The sequence below is a fragment of the Lepidochelys kempii genome, chromosome 2 (assembly GCF_965140265.1).
Source record: "Lepidochelys kempii isolate rLepKem1 chromosome 2, rLepKem1.hap2, whole genome shotgun sequence".
In the NCBI taxonomy this organism is placed as follows: Eukaryota; Metazoa; Chordata; order Testudines; family Cheloniidae; genus Lepidochelys; species Lepidochelys kempii.
The window spans coordinates 81,592,250-81,619,681 of NC_133257.1; the positions used below are offsets into that span (position 1 = coordinate 81,592,250).

A 27,432-nucleotide genomic window follows, 5' to 3' on the forward strand; every position below is an offset into this window, starting at 1 on the left:
CAATATGATGCTGTAGCGAAAAGGGCTAATGTGATACTGGGTTGTATAAACACGGGGGTAGTGAAGAGGGGTAAAGAGGCGTCCACATTTTAAAAAAGATGCTGAAAAGTTGGAGAGGGTGCAGGAAAGAACTGTAAAGATGATTTAAGAGCTTGAGAAAATGCCTTACAGCAAGAGAATAAAAGAGCTCCATCTGTTTAATTTATCAAAAAGAAGATTGAAAGGAGACTTGATTACAGTGTGTAAGTACCTCCACAGGGAGTAAATACTGGGTACTAAAAAGGGCTCCTTAATCTAACAGAGAAAGGTATAACAAGAACCAATGGCTGGAAGTTGAAGTCAGACAAATTCAAATTAGAAATACAGCACAAATTTTTAACAGTGAAGGTAATCCATCATTGGAACAAACTATCAAGGGAAGTGGTGGATTCTCCATTTCTTGATGTCTTCAGATCAAGACCGGATGTCTTTCTGGAAGTTATGCTTTAGCCAAACACAAGGCTGGGTGAAAGTTAATGGCCTGTGATATACAGGAGGTCAGACTAGATGATTTAACCGTTCCTTCTATGAATCCGTGAACAACAAACATATTAAAAGCAACTTTGCAAATTACCTTCCAGTCATTGGAACACTTCCTACTGACACCAATGGTCTCAGTAAAAGTAACAGATGCAGTGACGGGGTTTTTTACATTCTTCATGCAGCCACGGAATGGAGATGTAGAGATATTAAAGCTGGTTTCAGAGAGAAAAATGTAACTTGTTACCTCAATCACACAATAGTACAACAGTCAGTCAATAGAATGATATGAAATAGAAAAATAAAATAGCAGATTCCAAGATGAATCCTTATTGCACACAAATTTTCACTGTCATGTCCTGTCACCCAATTAACAAAGAGCCAGATGATTTTCCACAACTCACAGTTTTTGACATATATATATACACATCACATACAACATACAGAATCTGAACCCAGCCCTCCAATAGGATACAACCAAAACCTTTTACTGATGTCAGTTGAGTGTGTACCCAACAGAAAGGCTGGGCCTGCTGACTTTTTAAAATAGTAACTCACCGTTCCCGCAGAGAAGATGGAATTCCACCCAGGTAGTATGTGGTGAATTTAAAGACATTGATGTTGGCTTTAATCCCAGGATTAATCGAAACTAACTTTTGTCTCCCAGAAATGTATAATTTAATCTGAAATGGACAGATAGTGAGAATTAGTGCACACAAAATAAACAAGAATAATTTAGCACATCAAAATGTGCAAACATAGCATAATACAAATGGTCTAATTTTGTTCTGATTTACACCAGTTTAAATAAAGAGTAACTGCATTGCTTCAAGTGGATTTACACTACATTTTGTAAGTAACAAATGCTTAAAAGAGGTATGTATGCAGATTTTTGTGCATGAGTGGTCTAGCAATGAATAGATATAATCATAGTACTTAGATTATGCATTTTATTTGCAGATCTCAAAGCACTTTTGAAAGAAGAGTAAGTATCATTATGCCTATTTTACATCAAAAGAGACTGAGGTGATGAAAGGTGACGTGACTTTTCTAAGTTCACACAGTGAATCAGTGGCAGAGAGGGAGCAGAACACAGCTCTCATAACTTCCAGTCCTAGCCAATGGAACCCACACCTTCTAGCAAGTGCGGTACCCAAAATTGAGTGGCAAAACTGAATACTCACATGGTTTGGAAGCACTCTGACTCATGAAGTTCTGAGAGTGAGTGACTAGTACCATTGAAAATGAGGTGCTAAGTTTCTTAATTAGCAAAAGTGTGTTCTGTTTCATTTTACTAATAAGTTTGGGTTTCTGCAGTTTTTCCAGCTACAATCAGAACTTGAATTAGCCACGTCCTTCTCAGTGCATTTCCACACACACACACACACGCACGAAAGCTGCATGAACTATTCACAGTAAACAAGTTATTCATCAAATTTAGCCCTCTTGTTTGTGAGCAAATTGTCTACAAACAGGTTGTGATTTCTACAAATTAATATGGTGTTTGAAATTCCATTCGTATTCTATGCAAACATATCTCTGCCTACCAATTGCTTACAGCTGGTTCACTGGGAGTACTGCTTCTGGCTCTTATATTTGTAAGTCAAAATTGAGCTGTTTTGATTGGACACATAGGTCACATCTTGACTGGATGAGAGTGACTTTTAGAATTAGGTTTCTGACTTAAGTACTCATGTATATGAATTCAAGATGTGCCTTTTGTGAATGTTCTGCAATATTCTCCTAAAATTTGCTGTTTAGGCATATATTCCTGCCAGTAAACATAGCTCTTAAAATATCCAAGGAAAGCTGAACAAAAAAGGGACACAGACAAGCAAAATCATTTTAAAATTTGAACGTATGTTCACAAATAATTATTTGTAATATTTCCCGAGCTCTAATTTATACATACATAAACCCATACACCATTGTTATTTTTACTTTTCAGTCACATTTTCTTATTGTTGAAAAATCTGTCTATTTTAACAGTAGAGTTTAACTATACTTTTGGCCAAAATAATCATCAATAAAGGGATTTGATTATGTGTTTCAAAGCAGACTTCATATAAATAGCTCCACAAAATAGCACAAAATGCTTTTAAGCTGATGAGATAAAAAAGCGGTTGTATAAAGGTCAGTTAAAAGTTTTTTCTTAAAACTGATCTGATAAAAATACCAAGCTAAACATTAAAATAATGTTGGTATTTGCAATTAATATGATAATCCTTAACTAAAGCAATACTGTCAGGGTTTCCTCCCCACTCTGAACTCTAGGGTACAGATGTGGGGACCCTCATGAAAGACCCCCTAAGCTTATTTTTACCAGCTTAGGTTAAAAACTTCCCCAAAGCACAAATCCTTCCCTTGTCCTTGGACAGTATTGCTGCCGCCACCACCAAATGATTCAGACAAAGATTCAGGAAAAGGACCACTTGGAGTTCCTATTTCCCCAAAATATCCCCCAAAGCCCTTTCACCCCCTTTCCTGGGGAGGCTTGAGAATAATAGACCAACCAATTGCTTTTAATAAAAGTACAGACCAGACCCTTTATGTTTAGGACACTAAAATTAATCAGATTTTTAAAAGAAGAACTTTATTATAAAGAAAAAAGTAAAAGAAGCACCTCTGTAAAATCAGGATGGAAGGTAATTTTACAGGGTAATAAAAAGATTTTTAAAACATAGAGGATTCCCCTATAGGCTCAACTTCAAAGTTAAAAAAACAGGAATAAACCTTCCTCTTAGCATAGGGAAAATTCACAAGCTAAAACAAAAAATAATCTAACGCATTTTCTTGCTATTACTTACAATTTTTGTAATTTTAGATGTATTATTTTAGGATCTTGTTAGGAGCTGGTTTACCTGGTTGCTCTCCTTCTTTGTCCCAAGAGGGAACAACAAAGAGAGCACAAACAAAACCTTCCCCCTCCCCCAGATTGAAAAGTATCTTCTTTTCCCATTGGTTCTTCTGGTCAGGTGCCAACTAGGTTAATTGAACTGATTAATCCCTTATAGGTAAGTGATTCTGTACCTCTGGCCAAGAGGGATTTTATATTACTGCATACATAAAGGTTGTTACCCTTCCCTTTATATTTATGACAAATACACTTGCAAGAGGGCAAGTCGTTTGAGTGGTTATGCGCCAGGAATACTTTACCCACAGAAATACATGATATTGAGCAGTGTAAAGATTAATTTCCATATGAGCTTCACACATAAGCTAGTGTTTTTCTAGCCTAATCATCTAAAAAAAAAGGCAAAACATCACAGTCAGAAGAATTTGAAATAGGATGTGTAGCTTCAGCCATTATGATCTATATATTTTTAGAAGTTCATGATACTTTTAATAAAAGATATCATTTGTTTAAATGACATACTTGCTGATATGTTCCATCATTTACAGCTGCTTTATTGCTTGCTATTTCCTTTGGAGGTTGTGAGTCAAGTTTGTATCTGAACACCAGATGGCCATTTTCAATATTCAAACTAATGAAATGATCCTGCAATAAGAAAAAAAACCACGGTGTAATATATCATATGTATTTTTATTGTCTTGTAAATTATTTTAATAAAGTTAAATAATACTACTACTCTTATATAGCACTTTTCACCAGTAGATCTCAAAGCGCGTTACAAAGGAGGTGTTTACAGATGGAGAAACTGAGGCATGGGGCAGTTAAGTGACTTGCCCAAGGTCACCTAGCAGGCCTATGGCAGGGCTAGAAACAGATCAGAGGTCTCCTGAATCCCAATCCAGTGCTCTGTCCTCTGGGCCACACTGCCTCCCAGGACAGTAAATAATAACAAGAAAGTTTTTGGCAAAAAATAAAAGATAACATTCTAGAATGTACTCTTAATGATATATATGATTAACTCAAACTCAGGAAAATGAATCAACTCAAAAAAGTACCATCATATCTCTACAAAATTTTGATAGCATCCTTTTTTTATTTCAAAGAAATTGCTATAATAAAATTCAGTAACAAGGCAATGATTTATTATATTAACAAACATACCAAATATGTCTATAGCATTCTTATTAGATAAGTAATACAACAGGCGATATTATCATTAGTTCTAGCACCTAACAGATTACCTGAAGCCTCAAAGTTTATAGGAATCATCACCTGTACTCTAAGTTTCTCCTTGCTCTGTTATCTAACAGAACTAGAGCTGGGCAGAAAAAGGTAACTCCATCTGGTTTGTGGGATTTCAATATTTTGAAATTAGGTTTTGTTCCAGTTTGGAACAAATCTGCAAATTTCAAAATTCTCTAAAGAAATGGAATTCAGCCCCAGAGCTGTGGACCCTGGAAGCCTAGACTCACAGCTGACTGGCAGGTAAGCTGTCAAGGGGGCGGTAGGTCAAACTGCAGGAAACCAGGTGGGTTTCCACTGGAACTTTGGCAAAATAAATGATCTCTGCAAAACTTTCAGATTTTGCAGAATTGGCAAATACTAATGAAAATATGTTTTGTTGGAATTTTTCCAATCAGCTCTAATCACAATACCTAAATCAAAAAAGCACTCATCTCAGATACCAGTATAGGGCCAAATGTTCCTCTCAGTTACACTGGTACAACTCCATTGGAGTCAATGGGTTCAACTGGAGTAATTGGGAGCAGAATTTGGCCTATAATTTTGAAAGGTAGGCACAAGTGACTATTACATTTTTTTGGGTTACACAATTCCCTTTGTCATGTACCAATATCACAAAAATAACTGCTTTGATGAAAAGGAAAAATGTATACAGAGTCCTTTTAAAGGAAAAATGTATACAGAGTCCTTTTAAAGGAAGGTTTACATTACCAAAATGTGATTTATCTGTAACATGATTCATAACAACAATGTATTTTTCTTACTCTTTTGGGGGTCTCTTTCAGAGCCATATACAGGGTCAAAGCAGTTAAAACTGCAGCCCATCTATTGCATTTTCATTAATGCTACCATCCTCCATTTCCAGCTGCCTCTCATAACCTTAGTGGCTTTGGGAGAAGTGAGATGATTTGATCCTTACAAATTATTCATCACCTTCTATTTGTATGGGGTATTTCAGGGATGCACATTACAATAGTAATTTCTTCTTGAAAGCAAGACAAAGATTTGACTGGCTCAAGAATAGCCTTTTTTAAAACTTATCAGGTCATCACAACAAAACATTGCCACCAACAATTCTCCCTCTGAGCCTGTTTCTTCTAAGATGGAGATGCCATCATTCAAGTGAGTAATGGGGCAATTCTTCACCATACAGTACCTCACACTCTCTATTCACTGCTATAATCAGCATCTGTTCTTTAAATGTCTGTTTCTAAAATGTGTTATAATTAATATTCAGTAGCAATAAAACATAGGACAGAATTTGCTAATCCATTTCACAGATGGCTATGGTAGTTTTGAGAGCTATTATTCCGAGCACTTTCTCAATTAATTTCAGTTTTCAAATTATTATAAGTATATATAGTACTCAAAAGTTAGAATCACTCCATTAGTTACCTGGTTTTCTGCAAAAAACACCAAGCCTTCATCTGCAGTAGTTTCAATTTCCTGCTCGTAGAGCAAATTAGGAATATTTGCTTCTCTAGCTGTGACAAGTGCATAGCCTGTGCCTTCAAAATAGTTTTGGTCGGACTCTGCTTTATATCTGTAACAATGAAACATCATAAATCAGAATATATGGGAGCAAATAATTGCTACCACACGGACATAACAAGAACCACACTAAATGTAATTTTTAAAAAAGCCTAAAACAAAATATTCAGTAACAGGGGTGACCAGATTCTAGTAATGCCAAATCCTGACCCGACTGAAGTCTATTTCTCATTAACCTCAGTGGGATTAAGATACGATTTCTAGAGAAGAAAAATCTTATTTAAAATGTTTTAGTGACCTGATGTTTCTTTTTAATGTCATTTTAGGCTATAAAGAAGCCAAACATTGTATGCCATGGAGCTGAGGTGTTTGAATATGTGTCTGGTTATTAGAATATTTGGGTGGCAGGGTATGTGAACTGAAGTTGCTGTGGGTATGAATGCTTTAGTAAATGGTAATTTGCCCTGATTTTAAGTGGTCACATCAACAGGAAATACACTTAATCTTAATTTATCAGTGATAACGTTTTTTCAATTTCTTAATGTAGAACACTTGCTGTGTTTATTTCTTACCTACTGCATGGCTCCACTTCAGTGGTATTGAGATTAAATGTCCTCTTGAAGTTGTACAGGCTAATAACATTCTCATTTAGGTTGTCTAATTCAATGCAGCCTTGGTAACGAGGGTAGTCTAGTGCACTGGGAGGCTGCAAAAAATAAAAGAGCCATAAAAAAAAACCAACCAAAACATCAACATCAATTTAATAATGTTTACACAGACATGAAAACAGTAATGCTGTAACTATTCGCAAAAAGAAATTTTTTTTCTTTTTATTCTTTTTGCGAATACAGACTAACACGGCTGTTACTCTGAAAGCTGTAACTATTAAAATGTATTGCGAATAAATGATATTGTTTAACCTACATGTTGCCATCCAAGAAGCACTATAACATGGTATAAATAATCAAAAGTATTAGCTATAGAATACTCAATGGTTAAAATCCCTATTTATGATGATTAAACACTTTTACAGGCCAGAATGATATTTCTATTTACCTGAAAATCTGGTGCGTATCCTCCCACATAAAAGACAACACTGTTGGGATCCAGATTTAGGAGTGTGTGACTGCTCCCACTGCTACTGTCAAAAGTCTTCTTGTCTGAGGTTGCTGCTTTAACGTAATTCAACTTTGCATACTGGTAAATCCTAAAAGCCAAGGGAAAAAGTAAAGGAATAGCGCATTTTATTAATAAAGTAACATCTAAATATGATACAGAAAAAAGGGATAGAGTCGGTTGTATTTTAAGAGTCTCTTACCTTTCAAACTTCACCCGATCCAAAGTAGCTTCCTCAGTGTTACTCTCAGTCACTGATGGGTCCACTTCTATTTCGGCTTCATTGCCTCCCAGGTTATAAACACAAATGAGACGACCATTTCTCACAGCCATACCAATGTAGTCCTTGGAAGCCTAAAAATAGAAGAGCAAATCAACTATCAATGAATGATTGATGCTAGAGCTGGTAAAATATAGTAGAAATTACTTCAGGGACACTGCAATGCTTTGAAAGCTATCCTCCTAATGTAGCAATCATTGCATTTGGAAACTTTTTTCAGTTTACTAATTTTGGGATGGCTTCATTGCTTCATTGGCTGCTCTGTTTCAATAATAATAATAATTTCAAATCAATTTAAGAGTCCTATGCACTTGGATTGAATGGAGTCCAAACACAACTCTTACTTTTATTACTATAATAAAAATATTACTTACCAATAAAAATGCTTTCTACCTTTGTAGTGCCTTCCACATGAGGTTATCAAAACACTATATACATACTAATTACTTTAGTCTCACAATGCCTCTGCGAGATAAGTAAAATGGAAGAAACAATATTAAGTCCAATTGCTCCTATTGAGATCCCTAGGAGCAATAATCTTCCACACAATTACCCTTTTATTTCTCCCATACAGAGTATTTCAATAAACCTCAATCAAAGCCATCATAGGTCAAATGTTCAGAAAGACTAGAATCGTAGAACCATAGGGTTAGAAGGCACTGCAAGGATCGTCTAGTCTAACTCCCTGCAAAGATGCAGGATTTGTTGGGTCTAAACTATACAAAACAGATGACTATCAAGCCTCCTTTTAAAAGCCTCCAGTGAAGGAGCTTCCATGACCTTCGTAGGCAGTCTGTTCCATTGTTCTACTGTTTTTACATTTAGGAAGTTTTTCCTGAGATTTAATCAGGAAGATAAAATCCACTGCGGAATAACTGCACTTAAACATGTACCTGCATATCCACCACGTTTATAGTGAATGCATGTACAGGTGGGTAACTGAGCATACAAACTGATAGGTGGTACCTATATACATAGGAAAATTGGGGAATTGTGCTAGGTGTTTGTGCAAATGGGAGTGCATGAGCAAGAATGTATTGTTTTGCATATGCAGGAGAGGGAAAATAAAGAGGTAAGGGACTAAATTTTAAATAAGAGGAGCATTTATAAACCCAATTAAGAAAAGGTTTGTTATTAGTTATACTGCAGTAACACTCAGAGGCCTGAAACAGGATCAGGGTCCCACGGTGCTAGGAGCAATACAAACACACAGGAAGCCCGAAGCAAACATTTTTACAATGAAGTCCATGGTTACAAGTTAGGGTCACTGCCAAGATTAACTGGTGGCATCCATTATTGGGAAGTAACTTTTAAGGCAGAACAGCAGGATAAGAGAAATAGACATTTGCCCAAACAGTTATGTGTCCACTGGAGGAAAGGGCTATGTTTCTTCCCAATAAATGTATTCCTACACATAAAAAAATTAAGCTAATGGAAGTTATCTACATTGACATCCCTTTATACTCCAAAATGCATTTTCTGTTCTAAGTATTGGAGTAAATCAAAAGAAATACTTACATCCTTATTACCCAGGTACATTACAAACATATTTGAAGCCGGTTGCAAGCCAGCTTGTCTTGGCAGAGGTCTTTGGAGAAAAAAAGAAAGGGAAGTATAGCCTCTCAAATCCTCAAGATCACTTGGAGGTCGAACCTCTACCCCAGAACGACCATTGAACCTCATGGGAATAGCAACCTACCAAGAACAACAAATACAATAGGGTAAACATTTCTACCTTTAAATTAAAAAAGGCATCACCTCCCTAACAACACTGGTTTGTGTCCGTGCTAAGTGACCTATGACTAACAGCCATGGATTGCTACAACACTGCAAGATCAGACTCTAAACCAACATAACTATAGAGAAGTGTAGGTACTACTCTACTATTACTAATACTTAGTACTTATGCAGCACTTTATATCTTCAGAAATTAACTGATCAGTTCCCACAACACCTTTGTATTGTAATTATTATTCCCATTTTACAGCTGAGGCAACAAAGAGTCCAGGTCAAATGGAGCTGTTAGTGCTCAACACTTCTGAAAATCAGGCCTCTTATTCAGATGCCTACACATGGATATTAATGCCTCACTTTAGGCACTTGGGTTGAAATTTTGGTCTCAATGCTTTGCGCCAGCCCTAGATCTCAGGCCCTTTGCTCAGTTCCCTAGCTTCACTGCCTGTCAGGTACTACAACATGTAGCTAATAAAGATATACAACACCAGTATTCTTGAGAAGTTCTCTTTAGGCCAACATCCGAGCAAAATCTTTTTCAGTGTGGACCGCATCTTAATGGAGAGTGTCTCGTGGACACTTGCCCTGTTATTTGTGATCACATCATCCCGTGGCAATCAATGGGAAAATGATACTATCCAAGTAATGTATATTTAGCTGCCTTTTAGTGCAATATAGAGGTTAGAAACAAACATCAGCAACGCTGTGTGACCTGCCAGCTCTCTGTGGATCGCCAGTGAATCACAGATCAGTTTGAGAACCTCTGTTCCGATCAATAGTGACTGGCTTCAAAGAGCAGCATCCAGCCCTCCTCCACTGGAGAGAAGGTCACCACAACAACAAGCCTTTGAAAGGAGAGGAAATACCAAAATGGGAATTGTAGGGATGATCTTGGCTAGGAGAGGGACCTTGGAGTGGGGCAGAAGGAAAGGTATACTATACTGTTGTATCTAGTTTATTCTGGTGCCCACCACCACAGTATCTAAAGTGCTCGCTAAAGCCAACAGATTAATTTTTATGTAGTATCCTTCATACATCATATAACAAAATATTTTGCAGAGGGGATTGAAAGCATCCTTGTGTACAAAAATCCCTTGTGTCAAGCAATAATGGATGTTTTTGTGATAGACCTTGTTTGCAGCATCTCTGGCCTGCTGAATGAGCTCTCTTATGCGGTTTACATTCTCAGATATGTTGCCTATTGGCATCAGCTGTTGGTTGATGCTCTCAATCTTGTTAAACAGATCCGGGAGCTTGCTTGTTAATTTCTTTACTGTTATTGTGATGAGAGAAAAAAATTATTGGGGGACTGGAAAGGAGGAGAGATACACATGCAAAAAATGTCAACTCTGATAGTCTTATCTCAAGTCTCACAATATTTGGTGTTTCCTTAAAATCCCAGCTCCTGGAGAAAACAGATTACATGAGAATCTCAGCTTTCTTTTTTTTTTTAAACCTAAGTTTTTAACCCTCATGGTTGTGGAGAAAAGCCTGGAAATGTGACACATGTCTAAAGGCTTAAAAGCCAAATAAAAAGAACTCCAAATTTATTATTTTTAAAAATCTCATGATTTTAAAGCCAATCTCATGGTTTTTGGATGCTAGGGGTTGACCAAATTTGCTATACATATGGTTATCTAATGTAACTTTCATTTTGCATACACTGGTGTAAATCAGGAGTAGCTCCATTGACACCAGCAGTTATACTGAAGAAAAACACTTTTAAATAAAAGAAAAGGAGTACTTGTGGCACCTTAGAGACTAACCAATTTATTTGAGCATAAGCTTTCGTGAGCTACAGCTCACTTCATCGGATGCATATATCTGTAGCTCACGAAAGCTTATGATCAAATAAATTGGTTAGTCTCTAAGGTGCCACAAGTACTCCTTTTCTTTTTGCGAATACAGACTAACATGGCTGTTACTCTGAAACTCTCAAACAATGCAGTTGTGCTTACATAAAATACACCATCCAGAAACTCACAACACTTTTCATTGTTATGGTTTAATTATCCACCTTATCATAACACTATTGTTTTAAAAGCCACCTTCATTCAGACGCACCATCTCTTATTATTATTACATCATTAACAATGGGGTTAATTTCACATACTGTATTTTATTTTATTCCATCAGACTCAGATTCTACAGAGCTAAAAACAAATTCAGCATATAAGTTCCCTGGGGTAATGACTATGCCTCTTACGTTTTTACAGCACCTTGCACACAGTGGATGCCACCAGAAACAAATAATAATAATTATTATCACTATGTCTACCTGGTTACTCTGACAGAAATTTGAGAGCCGTTAAACAACACACATTAGCAAAGAGCAAGCACAGCACCCACCTGAATTGTTAGCTTCCGTCAAAGCCTTATTGAAGTTAGCACTCTGAGTGCTTCCATAGGTGCCCTTTATTTTTTCCACATCTGATTTAATTGGGTTCAGTTCATCCAGTACGTTAGCAGTGATATCATTGGCATTTTTGACCATGTTCTTTGCACTGGTAATGACGCTGTCTATGTCATCTAAAACACACACACACAAAAGTCTAAGTAAATACTTTAAACAACAGCAGAATCACATAAAGTAGATGTGCTTGGTAAATGACTGACCTCTATTTATCCCACTGAGATCATTTTGGAAAGAAACAAGGTCAGTCAGCATCCTGTTCTTCTTTCCTTCCACAATACCCAGTCTCTGCTTTATATCTTCAAGAGTTGGATTAATATCTGAAAAACAGTGCACTGTGAATCAGCCTGGTGGGTGTTATACAAAGGTGCCCTCGGCCACCTGGTGGAATGGCAGCGGCACTCTGCACTGTCACATGAGCTTTGGGCATTTACCTTTTCCATCCCTGTTAAACAACTTAGGTAGTAGTGCAGATAGTAACCAGGGGTGAAGATACCCATTCTGCCCCTCAGAATAGGAAAAAATGAGTGATTAAGGCAGCTTAAGAGAAGGGCACAGATTTTGGGGATACATTATTATGAATATTCAATACATTATGATTATATATTATGGATATAATGCACAAATAAAAATACAATGTCCCATTATGATTATGACTAGTGATTATAATACTGCCACAAGGGGACATACCTTAGAAGACTAGTAATGAAGAATGAGAATTGTGAAGATGACATAAAAAAAGAACCACTACTGCATTCAAATAACTGCAAGATCTGGAAGGATAAAGACATTTTGATAAAAACAAAACCCAGCATGTATGGGACCACTGTTGTGTCGATACTGCTGTACGGATTGGAGAGCAAGAGTATGAGGAAAGCCAATGAATGCAAGATTTTGACTGCAGAAATGAACTTGCTGAGGGAAATACTCAGTTTCAAGACTGCAGAAAATAAAAAATGAAGAGATAAGAAAATGGCGAGGGCAAGATACATTGGATAGATGTGGTGAAGAATGACATAGACCAAGAGGGTTTAAAGATGAACAAAGCTGTGAAGCTGTGTCATAAATATAAAGGGAAGGGTAAACCCCTTTAAAATCCCTCCTGGCCAGAGGAAAAATCCTCTCACCTGTAAAGGGTTAAGAAGCTAAAGGTAACCTCGCTGGCACCTGACCAAAATGACCAATGAGGAGACAAGATACTTTCAAAAGCTGGGAGGAGGAAGAGAAACAAAGGGTCTGTGTCTGTTGGTATGCTGCTTTGCCGATAGATCAGGATGGAGTCTTAGAACTTTTAGTAAGTAATCTAGCTAGGTATGCGTTAGATTATGATTTCTTTAAATGGCTGAGAAAAGAATTGTGCTGAATAGAATGACTATTTCTGTCTGTGTGTCTTTTTTGTAACTTAATGTTTTGCCTAGAGGGATTCTCTATGTTTGGAATCTAATTACCCTGTAAGGTACCTACCATCCTGATTTTACAGGGGTGATTTCTTTACTCCTATTTACTTCTATTTCTATTAAAAGTCTTCTTGTAAGAAAACTGAATGCTTTTTCATTGTTTTCAGATCCAAGGGTTTGGGTCTGTGGTCACCTATGCAAATTGGTGAGGATTTTTACCAAACCTTTCTCAGGAAGTGGGGTGCAAGGGTTGGGAGGATTTTGGGGTGAAAGACTTGTCCAAACTACGTTTCCCAGTAAACCCAGTTAGAGTCTGGTGGTGGCAGTGGTTATTCCAAGGACAAAGGATAAAATAATTTGTACCTTGGGGAAGTTTTAACCTAAGCTGGTAAAAGTAAGCTTAGGAGGTTTTCATGCAGGTCCCCCCATCTGTACCCTAGAGTTCAGAAGTGGGGGAGGAACCTTGACAAGCTGGTACAAGATAGAAGTGGTGAAAGGACTTCATTCAGCCCCTTTGTCGCTGTTAATATAATGGATGGGAATCAAAGAAGTGAAGAAGCCATGAAAGAAGAGAATGGAAAACAGGATGAAATATTATACTATGATCTATATACTATAAGATTGTATGCTTGTGTATCTGCTGGGCCACCTGTAATGAATGTACGTGTGCATATGTGTGTGGACCACTGATCTCTACAGGATGGAACATCAGAACTGCTCAAGCGTGTGTGACCATGTCACCCTCTATTGGCTGCATTCCAGAAAGGGTAAATACTCTACTAAGCATGCACCATTATGAATGTTTCCCAGGTTACTGCTAGCACAGAATATATTTATGGATCAAAATAACAGTGCAGAAAGCCTACCTTTGCTTTTCATTAACAGACCTGTCAATATTGTGCAATTTAAGCTATTTAGGGGTTTGGCAAACAGATGTGCACGGCATAATCCCACAGGCGTGTGTTAAACACAGGATACCCGATAAAACAAAGGGACAAAAGGCAAGTACAATACATGGATCCCATTTCAGTTAAAGATGCTGAGATGCTTTACTGCAGAATCAGATGTTACATTATAATGGCAAGAAATGGAGACACCCTCCCTCTACCTCTCCCAAGGGGAGAGTAGCTTTTGTTTCCATAAGGGCCCCACTGACAATGGCTGCTGAGGGAGTTAATCAGTGCATTCCCTAGCCTTCCCGACCACACCCTTCCTTAGTTAGTGCTGCCCACATTTAGGAGTGCACAGGCCTCCTGGAGCCCCTCTGCAGTGGCTCTCCCAGTGGAAGTGCCTGGTGAATTTAACTCATACTTTATGTCCCAATCTAAAGGATTTTTAAAAAAAACTTCCACACACACCCATAATAATACAAGTAGGTGCATGCTTATAGATCAGTGGCAATGGTCAGTGGATTATATCTATTATATGTAGCCTTTTTGAGTGACTAGCCCCAAACCTTGCCTTACCTATTTTTCCGGTTTGAATATTTTAAATGTAGGTGTTTTAACCAGATCAGAATGTTCCTACTGTATTAGGATTCTGTTCTTGGAGATGATGCTCAACCTTTCTGAGCCATTCAGAGTACACTAAGCAATACACTAAATAGTCTTTGCAATTTGCATACTTCTCTCTCTTTGACAATCACATCTGTTGCAGAGACAAAAGCCTGTCTTTAAAATACACTAATACCTAGTTCTTGTATAGCGCTGATCATCAGTAGATTCCAAAGCACTTTACAAAGGAGGTCGGTATCATTATCCCCATTCTACAAATGGGGAAACTGAGGCATAGAGAAGTTACAGTGACTTGCCTAAGGTCACCCAGCAAGCCAATGGCAGAGCCAGGAATTGAACCAATATCTCCTGAGCCCTAGTCCAATGTTCTATTCATTAGGCCCCACGGCCTACTCTCCCTGTCTTTCTGGTCAGCAACCAAATCCTATCAATACCACAATATATTTTACAGTCCTTTTTGTAGCATTCTTGGTTAAAGAGCTCTTATTACAATTTGAAACATGTTTACAGAACTACAATGTCTTGGGATTTCCCAAGAAGTATTAAGAACATTAAAACAGCTCTATTGGGTCAGACCATGTAGCTCAATATCCTGTCTTCCGACAGCAGCCAATCCCAGACACTTCAGAGGGAATTAACAAACCAGGGCAATTATTGAGTGAACTATCCCATGACATCCATGTCCAGAATCTGGCAGTCAGAAGGCTTAGGAACACCCAGAGAAAACCATTTAAAATGACACTTTAGGAATATATTCAATTTTTAATCTATATATAAGATTTAAATTACACTCAATCTCCAGCTTCTATCAGCAGGAGTATCAGGAAACCAGGTTTATTATAAACAATGTGTTAGTTTGAGGTAACTAACCAAATTTACTTCTAAGACTATAAAGCATATAGAATGTAATGGTACTGGTTTTGCTCGGTTTAGGTAACTCACCCACCCTATGACCGCAGATCTTAACTTGAGATAGCTATCTTGATGTAAAAACACACTTATTTTTTTGCAGTGAAGACAGACCCTTCTGCTTCAATAGGAGTCTAAGGCTGAACTGAACAATTTAAGAGCAGGACGGCAGCAAATCTAAGGATAAGGTCTTGCTGTAGAAGAGAATTGCAGCGGAGGGGGCAATGGTAGAATTTGGCATCCCACAGTGTGGACCATAACTGAAGTTGAAGAATCCACCTCACCCTCTTGCAGAAGGAACTTCTAAACCATAGTATCATGTTCCATTATAATAGGTAAGAATGGAGCTACCCTCTCCTGCTTACAGTTAAGTGTGTGCTACAGAGCTTTGCTAAATCAGATCCATAAACAGTGACTTTTAAATGAGAATTTCTAATACTGTATAAACATTCCTGTTATCATCTTGCTTTTTACAGTACCTTGTAATGTCTTTTGTGTCACCTGTGCTTGATTTAATAGATTGCTGCTTGCAGTGTTCAGTCTCTTGGCTTTTCCTGCTAGGTCTTCCCTCTCCACAGTCTGGTGATAAAGCACGGTACTGTACGATTAGTTTTATAATTGAACTCAAAGCAGAAAAACAAATCAGAAAGAGTAAAAATTAATAATCTAATCCAGTTTAAGCAATAAAAGGAACAAATGTTTCCAACAGAAAGAAGACACTACCCCTCCCTTCACAGCTAGTGCTACTGGTGAAATCCTGAGTATGACACCGCCCTTTGTCCTTAGAAGCAATCTTTGTTCTTAGTGGAAACCTGGGCCTTCTGTCATCTTCTCGCCTACAGCCTATGGACCAATAGTCAGACATGGGTAGCACCTAAATTGTGACCCATAGTGCACATGCAAAACCAACATCTGAATATGCAGAACAGTAACTGTACCTGCAGATGGATAATTTCTACGTGCAAATATACACCGTGTATGTGTACAATGAGGCGCGCATGAGTTCAACTTCAGGGCACAGCTAATTATAACGATCACCTGTTTGTAACAAAATCACCATCATTTGACAACATAATGCCCTTACCAGTAAAGCTGAATCAGCTGCATTTACAGCTTTGTTGGCTGCTTCCTCGGCTGCACTGACGGCATTAATAATATTTTCATAGGCAGTAGCAGCTTCCATGGCACAGTTCACCAACTCATCATTGCTGGCGTTTCTCTTAATTCTGTGGAAAACAGGGTGAAAAATACAGCCATGGGCAAAAACTGCAGACTAAAAAACAAAGAATGACTTATTTTAAACAGCATTTAATCTAAATATTTGCTAATTAATGCTGATGAAGGAAATGCAAATGTTTTACAACAAAAACGACCAATAGCACATAGTATTTTGACATAAGGGGCCAGATTCTGGTCTCCAGTAACGCTGCTTTACACCAGTCTGGTGCTGCAAAGCAGCTTGTAAGTGAAAAGGTTTCCTGGCAATTTCAACAGCTCAACATGGCCAGCTCTGTGCCACCCCCATCACAGCCCCCAGTGTAAGGGCATTGGTCAGAGAGCTGCAACCTCCAGTTAATCCCCAGCTGCTGGAACAGCCCTTGGCGGGCCATGGACAGCCTAGCATAAGACAGACTCACTTCAGGGCTGCTCTATCTTGCACCGGGAAGCAGCCCAGCAGCCCTGGAACCAGGGAAAGATAAGAGACAAAAACCTTTGTGCTCAATTCACCGTGAGCTGTGCAGTGCCAGGTATCCAAGACTGCCTGGTCGATATTTATGACAACACTGTTTTGTTAACTGACCAAGCTCCAAGGACAACTGGAAGTTTTCAAAAGGAGGCTGGATCTGTCTTGGGTGGTTTAGACACAACAAAACCTGCATCTTGGCAGGGGGTTAGACTAGATGACCTTTGCGGTCCCTTCTAACCCTATGACTCTATGTTCTATGATTCTAACGAGCCAAAATCTCACAACCAGATTTTTGAGCAAAGTCATTTCCATCCAGATGGCATGTTATGGGGGTTACTTTACCTTTTGGGAGTTTTCTTGTTAGCATTAGGGCTAGGTGAAAGTTATTTGCAAAGAAACAAAATAGAGTTCTGCCCTTTTTTGCTTCTTTAATATATATACACAAGGTCTCAAAAACTTTATTTATTTTAAGGGTCCCTCCCTTCCCTACCTATACTTTACCTTAGAAATATCAAGTATATCAAGTGTTTTGCTCTGACTTTCCTGGAGGATTTGTTGGAGCACCAGAAAATTAGTGTGAACTTTAACTGTGAGCAATTAAAGGGACAGAGGTGAAGATTCTTCCACACAGAAAACTTTTCTCCCAACCATATATCAGGCATTGGAGTTAAATATATATCAACAAAATCAAGCAAAAGGGAAAAAAGCATTTTAAAAAGTTTGACTAAAAATGACTAAAATTTCCTTCTTTTCTCAATTTTCAGGTTTGGCTTCCTTGATGCTCATGATCACTCCATTATTATTTATTTGTATTTTGGTGATAGCCCAAGGCCCAATCACAATCAGGCCTGAATTATGTCAGATACTGCACAAACTCAAGTTCCCAGGACCCTGAAAGAGCATTTCAGGAAAAACAGACCAAGTCTTAAGACTTAAATGTCTAAGACAAAAAGCAAGCAGAAAAAAAGAAAACTTTATGCACCAAAAAGCTGCAAAATGAGGGACAAACCCAATTTTTTTCTGCTTTTACAGGTCACCTTAAAGGGAAGTGAAATTATGTACAGTACATTACAATATAGTACATCATGTACTTGAACTGTTCGTTTACAGAAATTAGAACATACTCTGCCAGTTGTCTTGCCAGATCTTGCAAAAAGTTGGCATGCTCCTCTGCCCTCACCACCAGTGGCTCTTTGCTGGCTGATAAGGAAAGGTTCTTCAGTTTTTCATTCAAGTCCTTCCTTGCTCCATCTAGTTTGGCAGCTAGATTTTCATATTCCTGTGATTTTATAAACAGAAATCTTATTTTTACTTGCACATATTACAAAGTGTCTGATAGTCAGCACTTCACCCTTAGTTCTGTATGTGAAGTAATCCCCATTTCCTTGCACAGCTGTGTAGAGCAAGGGAAAAAAGAAAACCCCTTTTCACAGACTGCATTTCATAGGAGTCAATCACATTATTATCTATCCCATTGTACTTTTACTTCCATTAGAATGATGTAAGTTTTTACTCAGTGTTTTTTAAATTTAAAATGTCACATTTTGATTAACTATACCTCTTTGCTCTTCTGAAGTAATCCAAGTATGCTGTTAGTCTGGGACAAGGAAGACTGGGCAGAGTTGAGATGATCCAAGACATCGTTCTGTTGTTTATTCATCACTTCAATTTGTTTCTAAGGAAAATTGGAGGGTTGGAAAGCATGTGATCAGTTCAGCTATTAGGGGTGGGGGAAAAATCAAATGATCATCTAGCCAACCTAAGTTAGCAGCATCATTTCCAAAGCTCTCATCGGTGTATTATCAAGGTGCCTTTTGGGGATCTAATGACTTACTGATATTCACAGGTATTTGGGGAAATTTACATTAGCACAGCCTAGTTTGTCAAGCCAAGCGAGGAGCCAACTAGAGCTTTGTTTGCCTATCAGTGTATAGACACAGCTAGAGAAGCCCTAATCAACTCCTCACACTGCCTCAAAGCATTGACATCCTGGGCCTCTCTCCTCTCAGCGCTGGAGGATATAAAAACAAGAAACCCTGTTCCCCTCTCCCAAACCTTCTGAAAGACTGAAACCATCTCTACAGTTGGACTCCCTCTTTGGGTCTTACCAGTGAGGGAAAGGGAAGGCTCTCCAGCTTGCCCTCTCTGGAAAGCTCTCAGGGGAGAATGAAGAAGATGCTTGGTTCCAGCATCTCCTGCTCAGTGGAGGGATCAGTGGGGAGAAGAGTCCAGCACAGCCCTACAGCAGCAAGTACAATGACCCTGAGGTTGTGGCAGGATAATGCACCTCAAAATCACAGTCACATGGTATTTGTATCCAAGTGTGTGCAAGTCATCCCAATAGTAGGGTCTGCAATCAACCCATCTTGCCCTCTATCTATCATATCAAATTTAATCTTATCACAAATACACAAACATTTCAACTGGCGGCAGAGGCAAAGGCAAAAATGGATTAATGATCTGTGCAGATACTTCCACCATTTAAGACAGTCTGTAAATATTTTTAGCTATATTGTTAGAGGTGATGCCCTACACTGACATGTAATATACTGAACAATTGTAATGTACAGTTGACAGTAGTGATTCTACTGTCCAAGAAGTGCAACAAAAAAGCTGAAAACTTAGCTTTGATAAAACAATGCAGTGTCCTTTGAATCAGAAATACTATTTGTTTAACAGAATACAGGCTATCATATGCACACATTCCTTGCATTAATTCCGACCAGTTCTGTTTATTCATTATAAAATCTACAAGAGTTCAGGGACTTATTAAATACGTGAAAAGTCTAACTTAATTTTTACTGCATTAGGCATCACCACAAACAGTGCTGATGAGCATTTCTGATGAGACAGGATGGCAGGCAGCGCTTATTTATCAATAATTAATAACTAGCACTATTTAGTGATTTTCATCCATAGATCTCAAAGCAGGTTAACAACAGTGGATAAGCATCATTATTCCCATTTTACAGGACAACGGAGGCTCAGAGAGGTTAAGAGACAAGCTAAGAACCATACAATGAGACAGGTTTCAGAGTAACAGCCGTGTTAGTCTGTATTCGCAAAAAGAAAAGGAGTACTTGTGGCACCTTAGAGACTAACCAATTTATTTGAGCATAAGCTCTCGTGAGCTACAGCTCACTTCAGTATGCATCCGATGAAGTGAGCTGTAGCTCACGAAAGCTTATGCTCAAATAAATTGGTTAGTCTCTAAGGTGCCACAAGTACTCCTTTTCTTTATACAATGAGACAGTGACAGAGTCAGGAACTGAGCCTAGAGCTCCTGACTCTTTGTCCTGTGCTCAGTTTACTACGCTCACAGAAGAGAAAATGAATAATTATAGCTGAAGACGGAAATATTCGGAGCAGAGAGCATCCAGATTCTCATGTATACTAAACCCCCTCTACACCACTGGTTATATGAAGGGGCCCTTAAGTGGGAGTATAGGACAGTTGTTACACTCATTTCAAGACCTCTTTGCACTGCCAGAGAGGTGGAAAGAGACATTTGTGCAAATGGGAATCGGGCTCAGAATGAATTGAATTTGGCTTTACAAGAAGGCCAAAAGTAAGACAGAAATATTTCCTCCCATCTAATAAGTCCAGTTTTTTAAAAAGTGCTATTACCTTAATGTCTTCCAAGAGCACTCCATTATCTTTGTTTAAGTTTTCAGCCTGCTTCGTTTGGCCAGTTGCTTCATTGAGAGCTTTACGAAGATCATTGAGTTTGGATTCATATTCGCTTAATGAATCTCTTATCGTTTTAACAACTCCATGGTTTTCTTGCTGGTGCTTTTGTAGCTCATTCCTAACACGCTCCAGCACTGCAAGATTAGAATTGAAAAAGATTAACAGAAGCAAAACAAAATTAACTTCACCCTGCGAGGTTCTGCCTTTCGGATTAAATGGCCCAGTCTTGTGAGATGCTGTGTATCCTTAACATATGTAGTTTCAGTGTGTCATCCCATCAGTGATAAATGTGCTGCTTTCGGGATCCAGAATACTATGGATAATTTAACATGACAAATCAGCTCTAAACGAAATATGGTTGAAGGTGAACTTTTGGAAATACTAGATTTTTTAAAAAAATGTTAATCTAATTCAGCTTCATCACCAAACAAGGCCAGGGAGAAACTGGGTAAAGCCATCAGCTCCAAAAGTCTAAATCTGTATTTAAGTAATGCTGAAGTTGTGCCACAAACTGGGGCTTTACAATCTACTCTTCCCCAGTGATGGTTAAGTTACATGACTGACTTCTATGTAGCACTGAGAGAACATTGTCAAGCAGCAGGCCAAATTCTCGCCCAAGGTGCATCTATGGTACAATGTAACCAGGAGCTCTGTAGGGCACCTCAGCAGCCGCTTGTTCCAGTCCTGGAGAGAAAACCCCTCCGAAGGAGACCATGTCTACCTTTCTTCTCCACTGCACCTCCTTCCCATCAGAGGAGTGTGTGACCCTGCCTTCCCACCTGTTAATTAGAGCAATCTGAAGAATAGTATCAAGGGAGAATGGGCTTTTCCTGATGTCCCAGTAGAGATGGCAGGAGTGGGGTGGGAGGTATTCCCACCTTACAGTGTGACACATGGGATATTATGGGCCACAGACAAGTCAGAAATAGAGCTGTCAGCCATGGAGAGAATGGATCTGTTCGCCAAAGCCTTCCTACCATGGCAGAGGGAAATACGGTCACAGATGGAATTCTTTGCCCCTACTACACAATTTTGGCCTACAACCTTAGATATGTATGTGCAGCATGCTCTGCTCAGATGCACGACATTGTGTATGCCAGACAAATAGATTCCATGGAAATCATTGTGCAGTGAATGACATAAAGAATCCCGCTGAGCTCTACCTCACTCAAGGCCTGATCCAGCACCCACTGAAGGCTATGGGAGACTGTCCATTGATTTCAGTGGGGCTTGAATTTGGTTTTACTGCACACATAAAAAAGTTGCTGAAAAAATACATATGAAATTATAGTGTATTATATTATTTCAGAAATAACATATGATCATATAATGACAGACCATATTATAATATGGAACCACATGAAGAGGACACAAGACTGGGATGCAACCTTAACTTTTGTACTTCTTGACCTTTGAGTGCTCAACTATACTGCTTTAATAGTTTCTTAATGTAGATTTTTTTATGGACTATCTGCGCACACTATATTATTTTATATAATTTATATTTACACTGTTTCTGTGCTTTATAATTAGCTAGTGGATAGATGGATATAGGACTTTTTCATTTAGAGATCAAATAATGCATTAGAAAACAGATATCAGGACATTATTTTGATTTTTCCCCAACTTAACTTCTTTCATGATTACATTAAACATTCTTAACCTCCTTCAGAATCACTATGTTCACTTGTACAAAAGCTGATGACTGAAATACATTGCAAAGGTGCGATCAGATGCTGAAATTCTGTATCACTCCCTGAGCGTCATCATTTGTAGTCTCTTATGTTTCAGACACAAGATTTGAACATTTTAAACTAAGCAGAATAACAAGCTAAGAGCTCAAGAAGGACCCCTTACAGAGTTGAGCTTCTCTTCTCTCCCTCTCTGCATCTGTTTGCAGTTGTACAAAGTTGCGTTTTCGCATCTCTCTCATCATCTGTTCTGCTTCAGCCAGTTCCTTGGCAGCATCCCCCATGGGCAATGTGTTACCTCCTGCATTGGTGCCAGCTATCTGTTCCACGAGCACTGAAAAAAGGAAATATCACATTCAAACAGAGAAGATACTTAGATTTACACAAGGGAGACAAATCCCAGAGCTGCTCTTCTTTTTAAGCACATAAAGTCCAATCTTGCATTCATTACTGAGGGCTTGTCTATACAGACACTTAGTCCGTGGCAAGCTGGAGTGTAAATCTACCCTCACACTAGCCTGCCATGAACTAAGTGTCTGTGTACACCCAGCTGCTGTGCACTAAAAATTCTGCAATATGCTTTGATCTTCTCCACTTTGAAATGGGAGTAGATTAAAGCGTACTAAGGAACTTTCAGTGAGACAAAACACACTTTAGGTTAATTGCATTAAACTGAAATTAATCAACAGTAATGCCACTGAAGCTAGTAGAATTGTAGCAGGTTTGAAGTGTGCCCATTGTATCTAACTTTTTATTTTATAAAGTTGATTTCTGAAATCTTCTCAAATTTCAGAAGTTAATTAAAAACATTGTATGTATGGTGACGAGATTTTGTAAAATAAAACATTACATAACAGTAGAAATCACCCTTACCCTGAATATTGATGATGACAATTTGTATTTTTGAAACCAAATCTTTTCCTTTTTGATTAGTCTGACCAAAATTATTAAATAATGTCTCGGCTTTCCTGTAATTCATTTCAGCCTAACAAGAGGGGGAAAACAGCCAGTTAGAGATAGCAAAGAGCAGACAAATTAATATTTTGTTATAAAAAGAGATGATTATTTTTACTTTGTTTTAGTAAGTCACCTTTTCTTGTAGAGCATTTACATCCTGATTAAGATTGATCAAGTCTGTCTCCAACTCATCTGCCTTTGAGCCCTGATTTAGAACAGCTGAACGGTACCTGTTCAACAAGATCTAAAAATAAAGAAAAAACGTGTACACAACTGAACCAAATCTACCCCCTAGAGACCGTATGGAACTGGAGAACAAGGACTGTATTTCTTCTAATAAGTTAAAATACACTGGGTCAGATCTTCACCTGGTATAAAGATCAGTATCACTTCATTAATTTCACAGGTGACCGATTTACACCAGCTGGTCCATTGAATCCACCAGCAATGAGGGGATCTTAACTGAAGAAAATTCATTGGGTGGGCAGTGCAGAATATAAACTGCCTGAAAGTAGTGGGACTACAGGAGGGTCCGGATGGCACAGCCCACAAAAATGAGTCGGGATGGCCTAGGAGGGGGAGGGGCCACTGATGTTTTTAAGAACCCCAGCTGGACCTCAGAGCAGCCAGCCCACAGTGTAACCCCCAGGGAAGAGTAGCAGTGTATTGTGGTGTCAGAAGTTTGTCTACATTTGCTTGCACTCCATGTTGACACAAACTGACATGAAATTCTAGTGTTCAGACGCTAGTCTACACACCAGCTGAAATTTATTTTTTGTAGAAGGTCACTTACTTTTAACTCCTTGGTGCGTGTTTCCAAATGCCTCATCTGCCCCAGTGTGTGGGTGCTTGCATTGACATTTTGCAGCTGAGATTTAATCAGCTGAAGCTCATCACTCATTTCGCTCAAATCTTTCAGCAAAGTAATTACACAACTATCACAAGCTGAAAGGGAAATACCACAAGCAAAGGAAAACAATGAGAACTGTTGCTCTTTTGTGCAAAGAACATTTCAGTGGCCACAGTGAATGGAATGGAAGCCCTTTGATTCTTTGTCACTGGACACTACATGCATAACAAATGCAACAGCAAAGGTCACAGTACGGAAAGAGACTAAATCCAGAAATAAGGAGGCCCATCGCGCTCTCTTGTCTGGCATTTTCACCCTATAACATTTTTTCCATCTCTAAGTGCTTGGCTTATCCTTGTTTGAACTGGTTTGTGGTTACTGCCATTATTATTGCCTTTTCTAGTTTGTCATCTTTCAAACAATTGTCAGTCCACCACCTAAGCCTGAGGCCAGCAATCTAGAGTGAATGAACATTATTACCTACCATCGCAATCTTCATTGGGATCCACATCTTTTGGATCTTGGTTTAAGCATTCTGAAATCAGATAAATATAATCAGTAATATATTCATTTTTGTCTTTGTAAAAAAATAATTTTAAACTTTGCACTCTAGGCCATAAAAAGTGTGGGGGCAGACTCTGCAAATCTGTTTTTCAAGGATAAATAATTTGCATGTTACAGGAGCCGAAGAGCTATATTCATTCAATCGGTGTAGAGCAGTGCTACTCAAAGTGGGGGGTCTGCGCACCGGTGCCAGTCCGCAAGCCAACAGCTGCCGGTCTGCGCGCACATTGGAAAAAAAAAATGCCGGTCCCCCACATCAGATAGCTTGAGAAGCACTGGTGTAGAGCATTGTGCAGCGTGCCCAGTTATGGAATGTTTGCCAGTGTGTGTGTGGGCTGCGGTGGCACAAGGCTTCTTCAGTCTCAACCATACTAGGAGGCTTGCAGGCAAAGTGGGCCGTGGTGCTGAGAAAAGGGACATGGCCAGAAAGGTAAGAGATGTTCTGATTCAGCTCCCTCTGGTGGGGCTCATATGGAGCACCCTAGAGAATTTAAAGCTGCTCTTCTTCATTGGAACCCCAGAAGAAGGGGAGTTGTCACACAGTTGCTCTACCTTGGGGGTGCTGCCCCCAGCAATTTGCAAATTCCTGTGCTACAGAAGAGTGAATCTGGATGTACCATATATTTCAAAATGAGAAGTTTTCAATGATCTTTACTAAGACTGTCAGAATAAAGATCCTCTAAACTTGGCATGCTATCAATGCTGGGAAAAGAGTAAAATAGAAATCATTCACTTCTGATGCTGATTTTTAGCCACAGAATTCACCTGACCTTTGTGGGTCTATGCTGAAAAGCAAGTCGGTGAGAATGGCATTGTAGGGCTCCATGTTTATCATTTCACCACTAATTTCTATTAAAAATGTGCTAACACTTCAAAAATAAATATATATATTTTATCTAATCATTAGATCTGCAAACTCAACCTAACATTTGAGAGTCAATGGTGTGCACAGGAATAGCTGACTATGCCTGCAGATGTTACCCAGGAAAACATTTTGTTGACGATTCACAGGTAGGAAGAGAATTCAATTCACCATCTCTTAGCTAAACTGGCTCTTCTATGCTTAATGGGTGTAAAATGTGACAAAAAATTGTCACAAAGAGAGAAAATATGACACAAATATCAGGGAAAAGATCTGTGGTGTAAGATGATGTCATTTTTACATGGTCACTTTTAAGAGTAGAACCAGGTTATAAGCCCCAGTTCAGGAAAGCAGCATATTTAAATGTTTTCCTGACATAAAGCTTTAGTGATCTGTAAAATCACAAGGCAGCTGTACTTTTATAACACAGCTGTTCACTTAAATCTTGAAGTTTTACTCAATGAAAATAATTCAGGTATTTTCTCCTGGTTGGCATGGGGATATGGATAAGTTTGTATCTATGCCCTCAATATGCCAGTGCTGGACCTCATGTGAAATTAAAGGGATTTAGAAGTATCCAGGATGCTGATTCATTATTTCCCTTTTTCCTCTCCACAAAAAAAACCATGGACCACGATTAAGTTTACATGGTAAAATAGAGGCAATAAATGAGACAAGGGTTCTTTAAACTGATCACTAAGGGTTTACTGTGAGGTGCTAAAGCCATCAACTCCTGTTGAAATTTAAGGGAATTGAGGTCACGCTATATCTTGAAGGAGGCACTTAGGACTGGGCGCCCTGCTGCCAAGAGTCAACAACAACTTTCAATGTGCGACTACAATGTTAAAGTTTGACCAAAACTATTATGAGGTCCTTCTGCTGATAACAGCAGCATGGAACAGTCTAGGATCATAGCCTGGAACTTCAGAATACTCTTGGGAACTGCCTAGCTCTACCTTCTCCTTCACCACTTTCTTCTTAGATCACTGGTAAGTTCAACTGATTGGTAGTGGACACTTCACCAATGCCAGAGGGGAGACAGGAGTCACAAGGGAGTTACTCCAAGAGAAGGATGGAATTTATTCTGAATACAGACACACTTGCACTCCTGCTAGTGTATTATCCAGCCACCACTAGAGATATTCCAAGCAGTCTCCAAGAAGTGCCAATTAAGTATGACTTTTATTACAGTCTCTGACCCAACTACAGTAGCCAAAAAAAAAAAAAAAAGATGAAATTAAAGACTTTTACGGCAAAGTGCAGAATGTCACTCATATGACAACCTGCCAAAATATGCTGTGTTGCTGACCGCAGGGGATTTTCATGCTAATGTGGAGAAAGAGATAGCTGATCAGAATATAACGGCAGAGAGAAACTGAAAACAAACTAAAACAATGAGGAGTCCTTGTGGCACCTTAGAGACATCGCCCACCTTGATTGTATGGGCCTCGCTGGCGCGACAAAAAGTAATTTTCCCTCTATTGATATTCTTGTCAACTGTTGAGAATAGGCCACTTCCACCTTGATTGAATTGGCCTCGATAGCACTGACCTCCCACTTGGTAAGGCAACTCCCACCTTTTCACGTGCTGTCATATATATACTGCTTACTGTATTTTTCACTCCATCCATCTGATGAAGTGGGTTTAGCCCACAAAAGCTT

At 38.8% G+C, this 27,432-nt stretch overlaps 1 protein-coding gene across 5 annotated transcripts in view; it reads right to left on the minus strand.

Moving 5' to 3' along the window:
* Positions 1 to 27,432, minus strand: part of LAMA3 (laminin subunit alpha 3) — a 190,227-nt gene that overhangs the window by 12,718 nt on the left and 150,077 nt on the right. For all 5 annotated transcript variants that reach the window (XM_073331377.1, XM_073331378.1, XM_073331379.1 and 2 more), the window contains 21 exons: positions 24,829 to 24,879; positions 24,288 to 24,439; positions 23,628 to 23,738; positions 23,411 to 23,522; positions 22,704 to 22,871; positions 20,784 to 20,980; positions 18,715 to 18,831; positions 18,281 to 18,435; positions 16,554 to 16,695; positions 15,949 to 16,048; positions 11,853 to 11,969; positions 11,586 to 11,765; positions 10,367 to 10,509; positions 9,021 to 9,197; positions 7,425 to 7,576; positions 7,163 to 7,313; positions 6,679 to 6,812; positions 6,011 to 6,158; positions 3,896 to 4,018; positions 1,078 to 1,202; positions 614 to 734 (listed from right to left, as the gene is read on the minus strand). In XM_073331377.1, the coding sequence (XP_073187478.1) occupies positions 614 to 734; positions 1,078 to 1,202; positions 3,896 to 4,018; positions 6,011 to 6,158; positions 6,679 to 6,812; positions 7,163 to 7,313; positions 7,425 to 7,576; positions 9,021 to 9,197; positions 10,367 to 10,509; positions 11,586 to 11,765; positions 11,853 to 11,969; positions 15,949 to 16,048; positions 16,554 to 16,695; positions 18,281 to 18,435; positions 18,715 to 18,831; positions 20,784 to 20,980; positions 22,704 to 22,871; positions 23,411 to 23,522; positions 23,628 to 23,738; positions 24,288 to 24,439; positions 24,829 to 24,879 (2,876 nt within the window). The remainder of the gene's footprint in view (positions 1 to 613; positions 735 to 1,077; positions 1,203 to 3,895; positions 4,019 to 6,010; positions 6,159 to 6,678; positions 6,813 to 7,162; positions 7,314 to 7,424; positions 7,577 to 9,020; positions 9,198 to 10,366; positions 10,510 to 11,585; positions 11,766 to 11,852; positions 11,970 to 15,948; positions 16,049 to 16,553; positions 16,696 to 18,280; positions 18,436 to 18,714; positions 18,832 to 20,783; positions 20,981 to 22,703; positions 22,872 to 23,410; positions 23,523 to 23,627; positions 23,739 to 24,287; positions 24,440 to 24,828; positions 24,880 to 27,432) is intronic.